Genomic DNA, 20,039 nt, shown 5'->3' on the forward strand with positions numbered 1-20,039 from the left:
CTTGGGACTGACGCATCACCTTCAGGACCGACTGCACTATGCTTTCCCCGTTGCGGATACCCGCATCTCTAATTGACGGCAGCCTCAACGTCGACACCAAAAACTCTGCCGTGCAGATTCACTGCTCATCGTAAACGACTCATCATCTCAGCTGCGATTCACATCCCTGACACCAGGACTTCACTGTGAAAGCCCCATTTACAGGATCCTTATTATCGATGCACCAGGACCTTGCACCGCTGCCTCGCTGCATTTCGGAACAGACGCATTGCCTCGGCTGTGCAACCCATCTTCACAGATCCACTGAATGCTCCAGGGCCAGGATATAAGGTACTCTGTTCGGCATGCCAAAGTGTGTCCCTGTAGTCCGCCCATGCTCCATTGCGGTTGGTCTAAACTTCTGACTTTGTTCTGGTCTGGTGCGACCAGATATCCCCAATAGCGCTTTGTACTTTTTGGCTCTATTTCTCACTATAAACGTAAATCAATATCTCCACTTCTACTAATTGGATTTGTTTTTGTTGGTTTTGGTCTTGTTGCATTTATTAAATTCAGATTTGTTTTTCTAACCTGGTGTGGGATCTTTTTGTGTGGTCTTTTACTGTATTAGGTGTTGCTCAAATACTTTACACATTGCCTCCAAGCTAAGCCTGACTGCTCTGTGCCAAGCAATCAGAGGGTGAGCACAGGTTAATTTTGAGTTTGCTGGTGAGTTACCCTGACTAGAATTGCGCTTGCTGCTTGGCAAAGGCTCAAACCTCAGTCAACCAGTAACCCAATTTCTAACATCTGGCATGCCAAATATAGTTATTGCTTTTCAGTTAAAGCACATACTTGCAGATATGGCATTCTGGCACTGATGCCAAGCACATATACAGATGCTGTCCAATCATATCAATCAATCAATCAATCATTACACTTATAAAGCGTGCTACTTACCCGAGTAGGTAACTGAGGGTCTCAAGGCGCTGTGGGGAGGGGGTGCTGCTACTGCTCGAAGAGCCAGGTCTTGAAGGTGAGCAAGTCCTGGGTCTGCAGTAGGTGGGTAGGGAGGGTGTTCCAGGTCTTGGCGGCGAGGAAGGAGAAGGATCTGCCGCCAGAGGTCGTTCGTTCGTTGGATGCGGGGGACAGCAGCGAGTGCGAGGCTGGCGGAGCGGAGCTGGCGGGTGGGGGTGTAGAAGCTGAGTCGGCTGTTGAGGCAGGCTGGTCCGGTGTTGTGGAGTGCTTTGTGTGCGTGGGTGAGTAGTTTGAAGGTGATCCTCTTTTCGACGGGGAGCCAGTGTAGGTCCCTCAGGTGGGGGGTGATGTGGCTGCGGCGAGGGACGTTGAGGATCAGTTGGGCAGAGGTGTTTTGAATGCGTTGACGTCGTCGCAGGTGTTTGGTCAGGATACCTGCATAGAGTGCATTGCCGTAGTCTAACCTACTGCTGATGAGGGCCTGGGTCACCGTTCTTCTTGTTTCGGTGGGGATCCACTTGTAGATCCTGCAGAGCATGCGGAGGGTGTTGAAGCAGGAGGGGGAGACGGTGTTGACCTGCTTCGACATGGAGAGGGAGGAGTCGAGGATGATTCCCAGGTTGCGTGCGTGGTGGGTGGGTGTTGGTGCTGTTCCCAGTGTGGTCGGCCACCAGGAGTCATCCCAGGCAGGCGGAAGGGGTGGTTTCAAGGATGAGGACCTCCGTCTTGTCCGAGTTCAGCTTCGGTCGGCTGTTCCTCATCCATTCGGCGACGGCCTTCATTCCCTCGTGGAGGTTGGTTTTGGCGGTGTGCGGGTCCTTGGTCGTCAGCGTAGGAGATGATGTTGAGATCGTGCTGGCGGGTGACGTGAGCTAGGGGGGCCATGTAGACATTGAACAGCGTCGGGCTGAGGGATGAGCCCTGGGGTACGCCGCAGATGATGTCAGTGGCTTCGGAGCGGAAGGGGGAGGCGGACGCTCTGGGTTTTGCCGTAGAGGAAGGATGTGGTCCAGTCCAGGGCCTTCTCTTGGATTCCGGCTTCTTGGAGGCGTGTCTTTAGTGTGCGGTGGCAGACTGTGTCGAAGGCGGCTGACAGGTCCAGGAGGGCTGATGTTTTGCCGTTGTCTCGTTGGATCCTAATGTCTGTGGCGGCGATGAGGTCTGTCTTGGTGCTGTGGTTTCTTCGGAATCCGGACTGGGACGGGTCTAGGATGTTGTCCTCGAGGTAGCGAGTCAGTTGCGTGTTGACGACTTTCTCGATGACCTTCGCCGGGAACGGGAGCAGGGAGATGGGCCAAAAATTCTTGAGGTCCTTGGGGGTCCGCCTTGGGTTTTTTGAGGAGGGCATTGATCTCGGCGTGCTTCCAAATTTCCGGAAAAGTGGCTGTCTCGAGGAAGATATTGATTACCTTCCGTAGTTGGGGTGCGATGGCTGCATCTGCTTTGTTGAATATGTGGTGTGGGCAGGGGTCTGACAGTGATCCTGAGTGGATGGAGTTCATGATCTTGCGTGTTTCGTCGTCATTGACTTTGGTCCAGGATCTCAGGCGGTTGAAGCGGGTGGTGTTCGCAGGGAGGGTGGAGTCTGGCGTAGTCAGGCGGTCGTGGTGTTGGAGCTGTCGTGGATGTCAGCGATCTTGCGGTGGAAGAAGGTGGCCAGCGAGTCGCACAGTTCTTGTGAGGGCGGGATGTCATTGGTGTTGGCGCTGGGGTTGGAGAGTTCCTTCACGATGCTGAAGAGCTCTTTGCTGTCGTGTGCGTTGTTGTCCAGGCGGGCTTTGAAAGAAAATCTCTTGGCTAATCTGATGAGGTGGTGATGTCTGCGGGTGGCGTCTTTGTGGGCTGCGTAGCTGTCTGATGTTCAATCGTGGAGCCATTTCTTCTCCTGTTTCCGGCATGCTTGTTTGGAGGTCTGGAGCTCTTCGGTGAACCAGGTTGCTTTCTTGCTGGTGTGGCTGTTGGAGGGTTTCTTGAGTGGGGCGAGGGTGTTGGCGCAGTCATTGATCCATTGTCTGAAGTTGCGTGCGGCGGTGTCTGGGTCGGTGGGGTTGGTGGGTGGGATCATACCTGCATATTGTTGTGGATAACACAGAGAGGGGCAAAAGGTTCCATCATCTCCCAAGTAATCTATTACTTCACCTATTCCCGCATTCCATTTTGATGTTTATAGAGGAATAATATTTAGCACTGAAATGTCCTGTAGCTCTTTGTCCTCATTACCAATTATTTTGCCATGCAGCAATGTATTATCTTAAAGTGAGGAGTCTTACATTATTCTCCCCCTCTCACAATTTGTTCACATCATTTAAAGCAATTTTGGTTCCATCCTCACCAGCAGAGTTGATGATATGTTTCTTATCTGCTACACAGTTTCTCTTCAAGTGACACATTTGGCTGCGTCATATAGGGCAGAGCCCTGCCCAATCTGTTAAACGATTATCACTGCTTTTATGTTTTCAACACATCATCTTCCACCACCTTCCCATTGCAGTTTATCTTGGCAAACTGCTTAATAAAGGACATTTTTCCTTGCTTCTTTAATCTTCAGAAGTGTATTATTATGTATCCATTGCCCCTTTGTAATAGTCCATGGCAAGTCCTCCAAGTCTAGCCAATATCAACGTCTGACCATGGGTCTGAATCGCATAAATATTTCACCTAACCTAAAAATTGTGACCTAAACATCATATGCAAAAGTATTGGTTCACTGGGTGTAGATTTTTTTTCACTATAACCAATCACTTCAGAACAGTAGTACGCATGACGCAAGATGGCTGCCGCACTCTAACCATCGTGTCAAACCTGATAACAATGATTTCTTATGCTGATGAGATTATAGCGGGCGACTTCCTGGCTGAATGGTGGCTTCCTGATCCTGTGGGGACTTTGTGGTGAGGTATTGATAAAGGTTTGGTGGGTGAAGAGTATGGCAGGCTGCCCTGCCATTTCTCCTCACATCTGACTCATGTGCAGCCACGTCTCTGAGGGAACTGTTGAGGAGGCAGGGCTCTCTGCTTTGATCACCTCCTTATTCTCAACATATGCACATCCCTCTTAAAGAGATTTTTCTGGATAAACATTACTGCTTGTCGTTTTTTTCTCTTCCAATTTCTTAAAGGAGCTGCTGATTTCTGACTCGACCTGTTGTAGCTGCCTTGTTTTGCAAACCTCTATCATCACAACCACCGCTGCCTTTCTTCTTTTATTTCTTCACAACGATGGCATCAAACATATTCAACGAGATATTGCTGCCCGTTCTATGAAGGTAGCAGATAACAAGATCAAAATTTGTCATAATACTACAGCCATTGTAGCAATGTCTCCACTTGTACATCAGATTCCTCCTATCCAAACAACATTGCTTGACCTGTAAAATAGAAACCAGCAATACAATTTACAAATTTTTAATGTTCCAGAAGGCCAGAGCTGTTGTCTCTTCTTGGAATCTACATTACGTAAACTGCTCAACCTTAAGTTTCCTGAAAGTTTTGAATTGACAAGCCCACCGTATTCCTCCTCACCAAAAGCCTCATCCAACCAAATCCAGACAAATCATCTTTAAAGTTTTATGGCATCTTCATCATCATTTTATCAGAACGGATGCACAAGAAATTCCAAATATTAATATTGAGGGGTAATAAGGTATTTATTCATCAGGATTTTGCAAAGGAGACAGTGTAACTTCGTCAACAATCCTCAGACTTATGACCAAGATTGTGATAAGCAGAATATAAGCATGATCTTTTTGACCCTTCTATAATGCATACCGTGAAAAGTGATGTCTCCAAACTTTCTACTCCCCCTCAGATTTGATACAGTTCTGAGACCAACATTATCACATTGTCATGGACAAACAACCTTCAAATTCTGCTAGCTAAATATTATTTGCCTCAGCATTTTTAGGTTATATTGTTAACATAAGGTATACATGCAGTGTGTTCAATTTTGCCTCACACCTCTGTCTCTACTGTTCCAACTGATATGAGGTCTTCGTCTTTGACCTCTTTTGTGTTGTTTGTCTTCTTTTATATGGACTACTTTCTTTACACTGTCCTTTCATTTCCTTATGTTTATTATCTCACTTTATCTTCCTATGGCTCATCAACATACACCGATTGTTGTTTCTTTTAATGTTAAAGGTTTACGGCATTCGGTCAAGAGACATAACATTTTAGAATATTTAAATCTTGCAGGAAACCCATATTAATGATAACATTTTGCATGCCATGTCTAGGGGATGGGTTGGAGATATTGTTTCATCTCCTGCTGTGGGATGCAAAAATAGAGTAGCTATTCTTATTGCACATAAATCAGACACAATTATTAACTCACCATCATGATTATGATGGTAAATATATATTTATGCACAAATTAAAGTGGAAAATTACATTCTGAACCTTGTTAACATCTACACTGCCTCATTAGATGGCATTTCTTTTGGGGGAAATATTACAACTGAAATAGTAAAATTGGACAATGTTTACCTTGTTTTCTTCATTCGAATTCAGTCCCACTAAATCCTTTCACCTTTAGAAATCATTTTTTCAACAACTAAACTGATTGATTTCTGGAGACTAGCACATGTTATAGATAAAGGCTTTACTTTCTTCTCTAATCCACATTCCACCTTCTGTAGGATTTATTAGCTACTGTCCTCTTGCCACCTATGTCACATGATTACTAACTCTAACATAGAACATACTACATTCATTGACCATGCATTAATATCCTTCTATTTGACTCTAACGAAGTCCTGCACTACTAAGCATAGATGGAGAATGAAGTCTGATATAGCTCCCAAACCAGATAATTCCATGAAATTGCCTTTTGCCATAAATTATTACTTTCTAAATAATAATCATGAGGACATGTCTAAAATTATTAATTGGGATGCATTCAAAGTCTATATCTGAGGCACCACTATATCCATTATGACTCATGAAAATAAAAAAAATTATGCTTGGTTATCCACACTAGAAAAACAGATAACTGATCTTGAAAGACTTCTTAGCTCTTCACAGGCTAATACATACAAATATCAACTTCTAAAGGTATGATATGGATAAAATAATGTGTAAGCAAAAAATCAGGGTTACTTATATCTAAAGTAAAATCCAACTTCCTCTTTAACTCAAATAAATCTGGCTGCCTCTTAGCCAACTACGTACATATAAAAAAACACAAAACTCAAATACTGGCTATTAAGAAACATAATAGTTCTCTGCTTATTACTACAGAAGAGATAACCAAGAATGTTTCAAATCTTTTTATACCTCTCTATATCATAAGCCTGCAGAACTCCAAGATGATGCCATTACTACATTCCTTGAAGAGAGCCATTTACCTAAATTTTCACATGCTGATTGACTCACATTAGAAAACCTTGTTGATATTCATGAGATTAACATCGGAATCAAATCACTAAATTCTAGTAAGTTGCCTGGACCAGACGGCATTCCAGCCGAAATATATAAATGTTTCCATTCTAAACTTTCCCCCATTCTACTGTCAAAAAAATAACTGACTTTCAGAATACTTCTATGTTGGGTGGGTCTCTTAATGAAGCCACTATCATTGTTCTTCCAAAACCAGATAAAGACCCTACTTTAGGTTTTAATTATCATCCAATATCCCTAATTAACCAAGATTGGAAAATATACGCCAAAATCTAAGCTAATAAACTGACACCCCTACTTCAATTGTACAACCGGACCAGACTAGATTTATGAAAGATATATTGGCTTATATCTTCTGCTAAGAAACTCACAAATCCGGTAGGTTTGTTGGCCTTGGATGCGGCGAAAGTGTTTGGTAAGGCGAATTGGCTATTTCTGTTTAGAACTCCGGAAACTTTTCATCTTGGACCCACTTTTATGAAAATGATTAAAGCATTGGATTCAGCCCCATCTGCTTTCATTTACATCAACGGAACCCTTTTTTACTTCATTCAATTTATATAGAGGTACTTGTCATGGATGTCCTTTATCTTCCCTTTTTTTCCTTATTGCTATTTAACCTCTCTTATGCTCTTTCCGGATCGACCAGCAATATAATGGAGTTGTTTTGACAGATACTGTGTTGAAGGTTTCTGCTTATGCTGATGATGTTCTGCTATATGTAAATTACCCTATCACTTCCCTGCCTATTCTACTTCATATTATTCTGCAATATGCGGATATATTTGATTATTCCTCTTTCTACTAAATATTTTATGCAATTCCACAATGCTTGCAAATACAAACATTGTATGGTCTCTGTTAACCCTGAAGTATTTGGATATGACTTTTGCTGACCACAATTGAAAAGAACTACTCTTAAATGTTGGCTACTACAGACGAGAAATTGGATAAATGGCCAGCCCTTGATCTAACTTGATGGGGTCATATTAAAGCACTTAAAATGGCTATTACCCTGCAAGTTCTTTACAATTTATCCAAGTTACTATTATGCAGTCCCTCTAGTTTCTTTAACAAACTCTATAAATTAAGTACTACATCGATTTGGAACAATAAACCTGCAAGCATAAACATTAAAACTCTACAAATTCCTAAAAAAAGCGGGGGGTGTTGGTTTACCTGATTTTAAAGAAATATCATACATTTTTTCTTATTGCACAAAGCTTTTGATTCTCCCAAATGGCTTTTATAAGAAAAAAATTTCTTAAAATCATTTTCTTTGCCTGCCTTTATGACAATGGCCAACACCAAAATAGGCAAAACCTTGCCCATTCTTGCCGCCTCTAAACTTGCCCTCTTGTCTGTTGACAGACACGTTGTTACTAATATTAAAGCATCTAAAAAGTTTCACTTTGGGTTAATCCCATCTTCAAACTTAATAAACCCATTATTTCCTGGAGCTCTTAGGGTTAAGGCTGCCATTTATTATCTTAATGATATCTGTGAAGACTCCATTTTATTCATTTGATAAGCATCAAGTATCCCCTTCCCCAGCCTTATTTTCATAAATATGGATAATTATGTATTACCATTCTCAATACCTACTCTAATTCACTAGGTTTTGGAAACATACCGATAATGGAGTTTTGTCTCGGTCTTTTTAGCCAGTCAGGAGACACAGCATTTAAAGTGTATAAAAAACTTACCGCTGATTCTTCTTCCTTTTATGGTTTTAGTTAAAAAATAGGCTTTGCACCTAAATAGCCAATTGTCTACTGGACAGTGGAAATCAATTGGGTCATCAACATTGCCACTTATCTCCCAGCTACTCTTATACAAACTAATGTAGATCTCTTATACCAATGCTTTTGGTCCCCAGTTAAATTGTTCAAAGCTACTTTGTTGGATACACCAGATTATTGGAGTTATAAAGCCACTATATGCGGTAGGACTGCCCTATTGTTTTTAAATGTTTGGAATATTATTACTCAGCTTTTTAATATCCAAGTCCCTTTGTCATTTCCAGTATTAATATACAAATCTCATGCTTTTACAAATGTTTTTTCTCCTTCCGATTGTAAACTTTGTGATTTCCTTGTCTCTACTACTCTTTAATCAATTAGTTCAAGCTGGAAAGATGCACAATTATTATCAGTTATGCTTGGTGGGAATGAATTATTTTTCTTAGACGTGGACATTCCTCATTAGTATGTAGCTGTAAAGACTGTACTTCACTTCTCTCTAGCATGTGGTGTATATTAACAACTGTAATTGACTATAAGAAATATACTGTTTGTTTTATATTTTTTGTAACAGCCCTTCTTGGTTTTCATAGTCATTTGACCTTTGTATTACAACGATGAAAGTTATAGTACAAATATCCTTAATATAATATCTTCCATTTTCATTCCTTACAGTTACTGTACTATTGTTTTGTATGGTATCAACTTTGTATTGAATTTAAAATCAATTAATATTTTTCAACAGAAAAAAACAATTACTTCTGAGTGAAAATAAAAACATGAGGCTGGCTTACTCTTTTGACAAAAGCCTCACTGTATCTTTCCTTATCTTTCCCTTTACTCCACCCATTTTGTAGTAGATATCCCCCTTTTATTTTCCACTCCACCTAGAACGTCCCAAAAATATATACATCTGTATGGACTAATCTGTGCTTGTGGTGGAGAACTCAGCAGATAAGAGATAAGCAGACATAGCCCAAGAGCTCCACCAGGAAGTTAGTGAATTGCATTTGTGAGTATATTAAGTAATAAAGCTAACGTATAAAAGTGTCACATGACATTCCCAGTAGTATTCCTGGAATTGTTTGACTTGTGTAATATTTCAGATATACTACTCCGATATTGGGAATTACATAAAGTAGTAGACATTCCCCATTTGATGGGGTGTAGCATGTCTCTGTTTTAACATGAATATATGATCAGCAAGAACTCACTACTTCACCAGTCCAACTAGTTCCTCTTCTGACATGTGTTTCCCATCTAAATAAATGCTTTGAATGGTTTGGCACTCTTTCTAAAATGCCATGACTATGATTCAGTTCATATCAAATATTTCTAAGTTCAATTGTTTGTAGCGAAGTGCAAGAATGTGCTGAAACATTTCTCAAATCAGTAGAGTTTACTTCTCCTGCCATCCTGTTTAATTGAGTGTCAGTATCAAAACAACTCAACGTGACTCTCAGTGGATTCAAGCCCATATAGTTAGTGCTCCGGTCCAGCTTCCTGGTAAATAGTTTGCTAAAATGTCTGTTGTGCTATAAATATCCACTTATAGTTTTCAAACTGGGATGGTTAATTTTGTTTCCACAATCTGTACTTCAAACATTAAGTCATTCAAATCATGTAAACAATTCAGCACTAAAACATTTAGCGTGTCTGGATTTACCCCATCAGTCACTTAACATATTGTAGAGAGAAAACTCTCATCTTTGAATTCATTGTCTGGTGGTCCATGATTCATCAGAACCTATTTTGAAATAATACATGTCAGTTCTTTGTTGTTCTCCACTTTGAGATTTTTACAGTTTTGTATTTTAGAATAACTTTGCACCATCTAAGCCCTTCATCAGTGCTCTCAGCAGGGAAACTTCCATCTTGTGCAGCAGTCCTCTCTATTCTAGTGTGACCATGTAGTCATTATGACCTATGTGGGTATCTTTATTATATTAACTGTGTTCATGCTATAGAAATACCATACCACATACATATATACATTCATGTTAACAGCATATGTTCACTTCACATCTACATCTAGGATCTTTTCTCTTTAACATTAGTCTTGGTGCTGGGGATGTTTACCATGACTGTGGGTCTTCCTTAAGGCAAATTGACCTAAGACTTCACACAATAGTGGAACTAATCTAATGGTATGTGTATACACACGTATAATTAGTGCATGTAAAACCACATTGTTCTTTAAATTCATACTCCAGCACTTATCTCATTCTATAAAAATACACACCTTTGTACACTTATGCAAGTATGGAGATATTTATATATGCAATATTTAATACACCTATTAAGTGACAGTATATGTATAAATAACATTAAACACAAATAAGGCAAATGCACACTTAAGTGCATAGTTCGAATCAAATAAAAAGTTTAATAAATGTATACACAAAACCATCCCCATTTGGCAATAATGTAGACATATCTGAGGCTTTTGAAGGTAATTGGAATAATAGCAAACAAGGGTTTTTATTGCAAGATGCAATTTGTATTCATATAGATGTTCATCCAATGAGTTGGTATCAAATCAAAATATAAAATGAAGTGAAAAAAACAACCATAAAACTGAATGGTTAAAAAAAAAAAGAATGTTTGACTCAACATAAAGTACAAATATAGAGCCACAAAGCATTTAAAAATGATTGGTGGCACACTTAAAACTCAAAGTAAAACACATGTTAATAAGATGCTCAGAAAAATTAAGTTGTAGTGAGTGAGGCAGACTTGTAAGAATGAGTTGGTAGTAACAAACATTTAAGAGATAAAATAAATAATTCCAAAATCTTTGGAATGATCAAAAACCAAGCATAAATAGTTGTGATAGAGAGTCATGCTATTTAAGAAATCAGGGATGTGATGACTAATTTGTCAAATAAGTTCCAGGGTTAGCAGATTGCTTAAAACAAAGTATATAAACTACTTACTCAAAGCATTAAGTAAAAATGGGTTAGGTTAATCTGTATATTATAAAGCATAGATAAGGAGACAATATTTTTTCAACATTTCAGTCGGGCATCTATAATGAAAGGGAACACAGTGTACATGCTGCCAGTTCCATCGCAAAGGTGCAAAAGTTAATGGGGGTAGGAAGCTTTTACGTAGGCCTTACTAAGCAATGTTTACTAATGCTAAATCCTAGCATGCATAAAGTAAGTGTCTTTATGGCATCTGGAAAGAACAAGAAAGTGTTGAGGAGAGAGAGTTTGTAAGATGAGGGTTGCTCGACTATTAGATCGTTATTAACAGATTGCTTTTAATATCAAGGATGAAAATCTACAATCATGTTAAAATGATTTCCAGCATTGTGGATAGCATAATAACCCCAGATCAGTGCAGTGGGGAAAGTGGCCTTTGTGTTGTTAGGGAGAAACATGCCAAAGCGTGACAGTCCTAATGCATTACACTCTATGGCACATGTTAACTGGAAGTTCTTTGTATGACAGTTTAACAACCATATTAAAACAGTTTAGCAAATACTGTAAATGCAAGGCATTGTTCTATACTGCCACTGCGCCTGTCATTCTTTTTTTTATTAAAACATTTTATTGGCATTTTGTTTGAAAAGACAATCAATATATCAGTGGAATGCTCAGTAGTGCATACAGTAGATGACGTAGATATTTTGTAATAGTAACATATCTTTCACATTGAACAATTGGTTTCCTCTCACCCTTAATAGCTACAAACCCACCGTGTGCAGTAACATTAACCCTGATATCCAAGTCTCCGTTAGTTAATCACTATCTGCCGATAGCGGCTCCTCTTGAGGGTGTTTGCAAATATTACCTCGGAATGTATTACATCTGCCCCACACCTGAACCCATTTTTTGGGGCATCCCCGGTGGATATAGACGGAATTCTCAGTAACCATTGTGCCGTACGTATCACAGTGCACCTGTCATTCTTAATGTTACAAAAAGCCATAAATCTGATCTTATCGATTTCATTCATTTAGGTGGTTTTGTGAATATGAATGGAGATAGAGTATGTAGTATCTTGGTTCATAAAGCTTATCCTTAATCCTTATTGGTGTGAAATTTCTATTATTATTTCTTGCTTTTTCTTTTGTATTTCCACAGTTAATTATGATCTTTCATCTATAGTATATGCCAAACTATTTTTTGTATAGAGGTTAAATGCTTATTCATAGAAAACCGTCACGCTAAAATTCACTACAGAGATTTAATGCTGTATGAACTGCCACAATACATACTTGTATGTTCACGCAGGCTTTTCAATATCTGCCGGTATATAAAGTGCAATTGCTTCAGCATGTTGCCCTCTCGCAACACGAGGGCTATCCCTACCAAATTGATCGGGGTTTATCATGCAGCCCAAAATGCTGGTAAGCATTATAACATAGTTGTAGCTTTAATTAATCACTGTTGCCTCTACATTGATATACCTGTAAGTTCAGTCTTGACTGTTCACAGCACATGGGACACTGCATTAATTCAGTTCCTATGTGAAACCTTATATCTTAATTGAAAGAAAACAGTCCCAAAAGAGTGTCAGTAATCTGCTTCTTTCTGTTTCACCTTCTCCATTTCCTTGGACTCCACTTTTTTTCTGTTATTGTTTTCTCTCACTGCCTCCCCTATACCTCCAACAGACTCTGTCAGGAGTTTCCCTTCTCACAAGGTTATTCTCCCCTGTCATGAATATTCCTTCCATACTCAACTGTGCAACGATGTGCTGCGCTTTGAAAGATGACCAAAATTAGCAGTAGTGCTACTCCAATGGAATACATTGATTGAGGCCTACCACCTGTAAAATTGAATGTAAATCATACAATTAAAATATAAATTATTCATGAATGATTGAACTATATGTAATGCAACAAACCCGCATAAGTTAAATTATAATAGAAATGTATTTGATCAATTATAAAATAAAATGTTTAAATTCTATTTCTTGAAATTGCTTCAGCTATTCCTAAAAAATGAATGATCTGACTTGCAATATTATGAAAGGAGCATTGTATTCACACCCTCATTATTACTGATCAGTGAGTGAAGATGGTGCCCTCACCTACGATGTAGATGTTATGTTTTTACCACTGTCTACTTGGTATTGTCCTCGCCATAGGACATTAAATGCCAATGCACGCAGCTGTTGAAAAAATTGTAATTAATTACCTATTCCCATGACTATGTGCTTAATTAATCAACTTTCAAAATGCTATTCTCAGGTTCAAATGGTTAAAATGTCATCTGTCTCTCACACCTTACGGGGGACTTCTGGTTATTTATATTCATATGTGCAATGTGGTAAATATGATTTTTTGTGTTTTTGCAGGTATTTGATTGCCAATTTCTACATAATGAAGTTAAATACATTCATAATGGCTCCCCACTTCTGGATGAGGACACTGTAATGCTAAGGGTATACAGGTAGAACACTATCTACACACATTTGTGTTTTGGCCATCTGTTATGTTCTTGTTTAACATATGTACACATTCCACTACAATTATTGAAACAATAGTTGTATACCAATATAAACAGCCCTAATGATAATAGGTCTACCTTTTACTGGTGTGTATTTCCTCTTATTACAAAAATACATAGTTGTGATCAAGTGGATTTGCAGATCATGTAATGCCTGCTAACACAGTTCATTCAGGAGTATGCCAGAAAAGGTTTAAAAAAATGAGTGATCATGTAAAGCTTTTACATACTATGAAAGTAATAGTTCTGATGTTACTTTTCCAACTTTGACTTTGTATTTTAACTTACACATTTAATGCAGGACTAACTAGCACAGTTATACCATTTAATGACTCTATAAACAACAAATGATGCTAGTAATCAATTTTTTGACTGCACAACAATGAAATGCTGAGTCAGTCCTATTGGAAATCACAAACTTGCAAGTTAGCATACAATCCTCATAAACATGTGCTTATACTTTACATCGTTCTCTTATAATCAAAGGCAACAGTTGTGTATATATATATATTCACTGAAAAAACCATAGGTTTCACACATGTTATAGTTAGCTGGACATTTCACTCGTAAAAACCCATTGAAATTCCCCCGTTATAGTTAGTTCAGCTAACTATAACTCGCGCGACCGCAATCCACTGCTGATGACGTCACATATTACATCACTCATGACATGGTCAGTGACATCACTCATGACATCACTGATGACATCTCCAATGACTATAACTATAACGGGGGAATTTCAATGGTTTTGTACGAGTGAAAAGTCCAGCTAACTAGAGCGCCCCTGAAACCTATGGTTTTTTCAGTGAATTTCTAAGCTTTTTTAAATGCTAATTGCTAACAATACACTGCCTGAAACCTATGGTTTTTTCAGTGAATTTACAAGGTTTTTTAAATGCTAATTCCTAACTATAACGTGTGTGAAACCTATGGTTTTTTCAGTGAATTTGCAAGGTTTTTAAAATGCTAATTCCTAAGTGTGAAACCTATCTCTTCCATGAACTTATAAACATTTTTTTTTTGTTAAAGTTTTTCACGGTGCGCATGCATGCGTGCTCCGTGTGCGCATGTGTACATGCTCCGTGTGCGCATGCGTGCGTGCTCCATCTGTGCACGCGTGCTCCGTACGCGCATGCGCGCGTGCTCTGTGTGCGCATGCGTACGTGCTCCGTGTGCGCATGCGTGCGTGCTCTGTGCGTGCTCCGTGCGCACGTGCTCCGTACGCGCATGCACGCGTGCTCCGTGCGCGCACGGCAAGTCATGTGATTTCGAAACAACACTTTTCATTGGTTCAAAGTAGTTTCAGGTCCAGAATCTTCCAACACCACACCCACTCCCCTCATTAATACTTCTTATTTCCTGGGAGAAGGAGCTGAACAGCTTTTCCTGCACCTGAAAATGGCAGAACAGGAGACTTCTTCAGGGAGTGAGGAGGAGACCTTTGTGCCCCCAAGGCAGAGGAAACAAAAGGACTCATTTATTTGGCAATTTTTTACTTTTCCAGAGGGTCAGAAGAAGGTGAATACTGCAATGTTTGTGGAGTGGTCTTATCTAGAGGAGACCCTAAAAAAAATACTAATTTCTAATTTAATTTCTAATTTAAAATATTTCTAAAGCGCAGCGTACACCTTGCGGTTTCTTGGCGCTGGGGAGATTGGCAACTGAGGGAGAGAGACCAGAAGAGAGGAAGTGGGGGTGTTTTAGGGGAGTTTTTAAGAAGGGAAGGCCTGGTCGAAGAGAAACGTCTTCAGTATTTACTCCTTTAGTATTTACTCCATGATAAGGCACTTTAAAGCAATGCATCCTGTGGCTTAAGCTCGGGCTGCAAGAGACAACCCCCCAGCAGCTCAGCCGAGCACATCATCTGCAGCCGCAGCTCAGCCGAGCACATCATCTGCAGCCGCAGCTTCACCTGCTTCCAGACCTCTGGATATGCACCCTCTGTTCGAGAAGGTGCATATACGGTGCAATGCTGTTCTCTGTTATGGTGAGAGCAGCATTAACCTAATAGAGAACAAGATACAGCAGCACACATGCTCCACCCCCTAATTTTTTTCCTTTTTTTTTTTTTTGTTCCTGGGGAACAGCTTTTCATTTTTTTTTTTTTTTGCTGCATTTTGTTTTTTTGCTGCTCGACAAAAAACAACAGTTCTTTTCAGAACTCACTTCACTTCTCCAAGAAGAGCTATATTCCTAATATACTGTGTTGTAATTTTTTTAATGAATTTTTTGCCACCGTGCGTGCACGGTGCACGCTCCTCGTGATTTTTTGAAAAAAAATAAAATGTTTTTTTCACCCTTCGGGGTCCTTCAGGGACCCCCTGACAAAGGCTAGGGGGTCAGGAACTCTCTACCCTGCCCCCTTTTCACGTTCTCCACCTTTCTTTTTCACTGTCACACACAAAATGGCAGCCTACACTTCCTGGTTTCGACCGATTCGAATGTTGACTGACATGTAACCACCAATCAGAATTACGCTCGCGCACGTTAAGGTGCGCGCCCATAGATATTTATGTACTTTTAACTGCAATTTTCTCAGGAACTACTGAACAGATTGACACCATATATGCAAAAGGCACATGCCTGACCTGCGGACTACCTCTTTGCCAAATTTCAAGTAATTCTGTTCAGCCGTTCGGGCTGTACCTTCGACTAAAGGTCCTATGGGAAAATGCATGGGAAAAACGTGTTTTGGGACCCCCCTTTTTTCTCGGCCCCCGCTTGATGAATCACCCCGAGACTTTCAGGGTAGGAGCTGAGCAGAGCGCCCCATTAGTTTTGAAAATTTCGCGAGGATTCGTCAACCGGCGCCAAAGTTATTCAAAACAGAATTTTCAGATTTCCTATGGAAACTCGGTCCTAACTATAACTATCTACTGGCGACCGGCAGTAGATAATGTATGTATATGTATATATATATATACACATATACATATACATATATATATACACATATACATATATATATATATATACAGAATAAATTGCCCTGAGGCAAGAACGAGCCTTCAACAGGGTGGTTTTGACACCATGAATTTATTTTCATACCAGCGTGCACAGCCCAGAGTAAATGTTCAGTCCCAGTGGGATCCAAAAATTTGCGGCAAGTATTTTCCATTTAAACACCCAAATAGGCCTCCGGGCCGGGAAAGCGGTTGATTTCATATCTTTCACCCCTGCTGCGCCTTTCGTCCGACGTGAACTTTTTCCGTCGTAAGGCCCCATAGGCATGTGGTGGCAAGTTCTCTGCGGCCGGGCTGCCGCATACAAATCCAGAATAAATTGCCCTGAGGCAAGAACGAGCCTTCAACAGGGTGGTTTTGACACCATGAATTTATTTTCATACCAGTGTGCACAGCCCAGAGTAAATGTTCAGTCCCAACGCGTTTCAAAGCCACACGGCTTCTTCATGAGGGGAAAGCCGCAAAGAGACGGAGATGCGGCCCACAGGTACTAATACGCATGCACTACTTTAATCATTCCCATGTGGTTTAGTCCAAGGCATGCTGGTACCTGTAGTTTAGTTCTTTGGGCGCTAGTGTTACCCCAGTGGGTTCCGAAAATGTATATATCCAGTAGATAGTTATAGTTAGAACCTAGTTTCCAAAAGAGCATTTTTTGATATGCTTATAACTTTGGCATTGTTTGACGAATCTTTACGAAATTGTACAAAAAGTTCCTCTTTTCAGATCAGCTCCTATCTTAAAAGTTTGGGGGTGATTCGTCAAGGGGGGCTGAGAACAAAGGGGGGTCCCAAAACGTGTTTTCTCCATGCAATTTCCATAGGAAACTTTAGACAAGGCTACAGGTCAAACTGCTGAACGGAATTGAGCCAAATTTGGCAGGGAGAAATATCTTGGTCCAGCGTTGCCCCCCTCCTCAGGCCACTTATGGCCCCGGGGACCCCATCCCCTGGTGCCGGCCATTGTTTTTTATTATTTAAAAAAAATATATATTATAGAAAAACCTAGGACATGCTGTACCTATCACCATGACGATTTGCGTGATATTCATTGAAAGGCGACTATGCATAGAATGAATCCACATGGAATGTATTTACACCACTAGTGAAGCTCTGACGTGTCTGATGCCCTACCGTGCCTAATCCCGGCGCCCCCACAGGTGGGTACTCTCCAAGTAGACACCCTTGTTCTTTATTTATACAAACATGGAGTAGCTATTGACGGGCACATTTAATATACACGCACACCAAGCCATTCAAAGGGGATTCAACAAAAATTTGACCAAACTATGCAAGAAACCCCCCTCACGGTTAATAAAACACACATCCACCACCGGATGTGTAATACTTTTTATTTTACTCTCTGGAAAGGAGACGAACCTCACTTGAGAGTCACAGCGTGCTCCTGGCTAAGCCCAATGCTGTGTTACACCCACCAGTGCCCGCCGAGTGCCTCACACCTCTGTGTTGTATTCCACCAGCTAGTGCGTATGCTATGACACTCTCTAGCCCATGTGCACTGTAACACAACCCCGTGAATATGTCATGCCACACTTGCCTTCGCATGGGTTATATTGCCCCATCTAACATGCCTTCCTCGATGCCTATGTTATAACGCACAGCGCTATGCCATACATATTACAATCTGGGATCCATATCTTTGTCACAGTGCATATGCAACGTTACACTCCCCAGCACATATTTTATATTACAACTTTAGAGACTAGTTAGGTTACACAACACTGCCCTGTGCATATTACACTCCAAGGCGCATATCTCGCGCTCTCCAATGAATCTGTCATTGCGCACAATGTATTGCATATTATATTTCACGCCCGTTTCATCTTATATCACACTTTTTGGTGCATAGTTTATACCATATACTATATCTAGTTTTCATTTTCAATCGTGCTCTCAGGACTATGTTCTATATAACACTGCGTCCACCTACCCTTTTCACGGGCATTACATTTTGCGATGGGAGGTGGAGGGTCAAGGGGTGTTTCTGCCAAGTGAGCCCGGAGTCACAGTCACAAACGTCCTCTTCTTCCTGAATAAAAGTGAGATTATGCTGCATACTTGTTCATATTTTAAGTAGTTCGCACAGACGCACATTTTAAAAACAATAAAGTTCCTAATACCCACCTTCTCTGAACAATTAGCCTGCTGCCCCATCCACCTCCTCCCTATCCTCTGTTGTCTGAATCCATGGACTAGCCTCCTCCCTCCTGCCATGCATGGTCTGATGTGCTGCCACTGCCCTCCATTTAGCATGATGTACCAGTCCACTCCTCCTGCCCTCCATTGCCCAATTCTATGGCCCATCGTTGACCTCCTGCTTAGCCTCTGTGCTTAGCTTGCTGCCCCTATTCTCCTTCCCCCTGCCCTCCGATGTCTGTGCATGCCCCTGCTCCATCCTTTTTGCCCACCATGTTCCATGGACCTGCCACTCCTATCTACTCTGAGTGTTCTGTTGAGCTGCCACTCCCCTCCCATCTGCCTAGCATTGTCAGATGACTGTAACCTGTCCCTGCCACCTCCACACTGCCTGTCCACATGCCATGCCCCTATCCCCTTCCTCCTGTCCTCCATGGTCCATTTTACTGCCACACCCTTCTGCCCTCCCTGGTCTGTTGTGCTGCAACTGCTCCTCCTGCCTGCCCCGCGCGGTCTGTTGTGAGGCCCCTTCCCCTGAACTCTCTTGACTGTTTCCAGGTCCTGACCCTCCCTTCTATCCTCCATGGTCCTTTGTGCATGCCTCTGCACCCTCCTTCTTGCCCATCATAGCCATTGTGCTGCCACTAACCCTCCCGCTTGCCATGCATGGTCTTCTGTGCTGCCATGGCCCCTCCCACCTTCCCTGTGTGGTCAGCTAGCTGCCCCTGACCCCTCCCACCTTCCCTCCATGGTCTGTGTGTATGCCACCATAGTCTCATTGTTGCTCTCCATGGCGTGTCTTGTTTCTAGTGCCCATCCTGCCTGACCTCCATGGTCATCTTGCTGCTCCTGCCCTGCCCCCTTGCCCCCAGCCCTCTGTTTCCATGTGCAGACCCATATTCCCTCCCTCCTGGCTTATCTGTTCCATTGTAATGCCCCTGATCCGTCCCTCCTGCCCTTTATGGTCTGTTATGCTGCAGCTTTCTCTCCTGTCTGTCCATTATGGTCAGCTAGCTACCATTGCCTCTTTCCCCTCTGTTCTCTGTTGTCCATGTGCATGGTCCTGTCCCCTCCCTATTGCTTTCTATGGATTGTTGTACTGCACTCCCGTCCTGCATGCGCTGTGTGGTGTATTGTGCTGCTGCAAACCCTGATGCCTGCCCTGTAGGGTCAGTTTGGTGCACCTCTCCATGTCCCTCCTGTCCTCTGTAATCCGAGTCTATGTCCCTACCCCAATTCCTCCTGCCTACCATGATCCAATGTACCATACTTGCGAACATTTTGAACTTGGTAAGAGGGAAATTTTGAAAAACAACTGGGGTATTGATTTTCCCCTTTGAGTTACATTGAAAAAGAGGAGATT

At 41.3% G+C, this 20,039-nt stretch overlaps 1 protein-coding gene across 1 annotated transcript in view; it reads left to right on the forward strand.

The window, feature by feature from the left end:
• LOC146834868 (FRAS1-related extracellular matrix protein 1-like) overlaps positions 1-20,039 on the forward strand; it is a 991,143-nt gene that overhangs the window by 91,183 nt on the left and 879,921 nt on the right. Inside the window, exon 3 of the mRNA XM_085602468.1 lies at positions 13,406-13,500. Coding sequence (XP_085458594.1) covers positions 13,406-13,500 — 95 coding nt within the window. The remainder of the gene's footprint in view (positions 1-13,405; positions 13,501-20,039) is intronic.

Source organism: Triturus cristatus, chromosome 4_2 (assembly GCF_964204655.1).
Source record: "Triturus cristatus chromosome 4_2, aTriCri1.1, whole genome shotgun sequence".
NCBI lineage: Eukaryota > Metazoa > Chordata > Amphibia > Caudata > Salamandridae > Triturus > Triturus cristatus.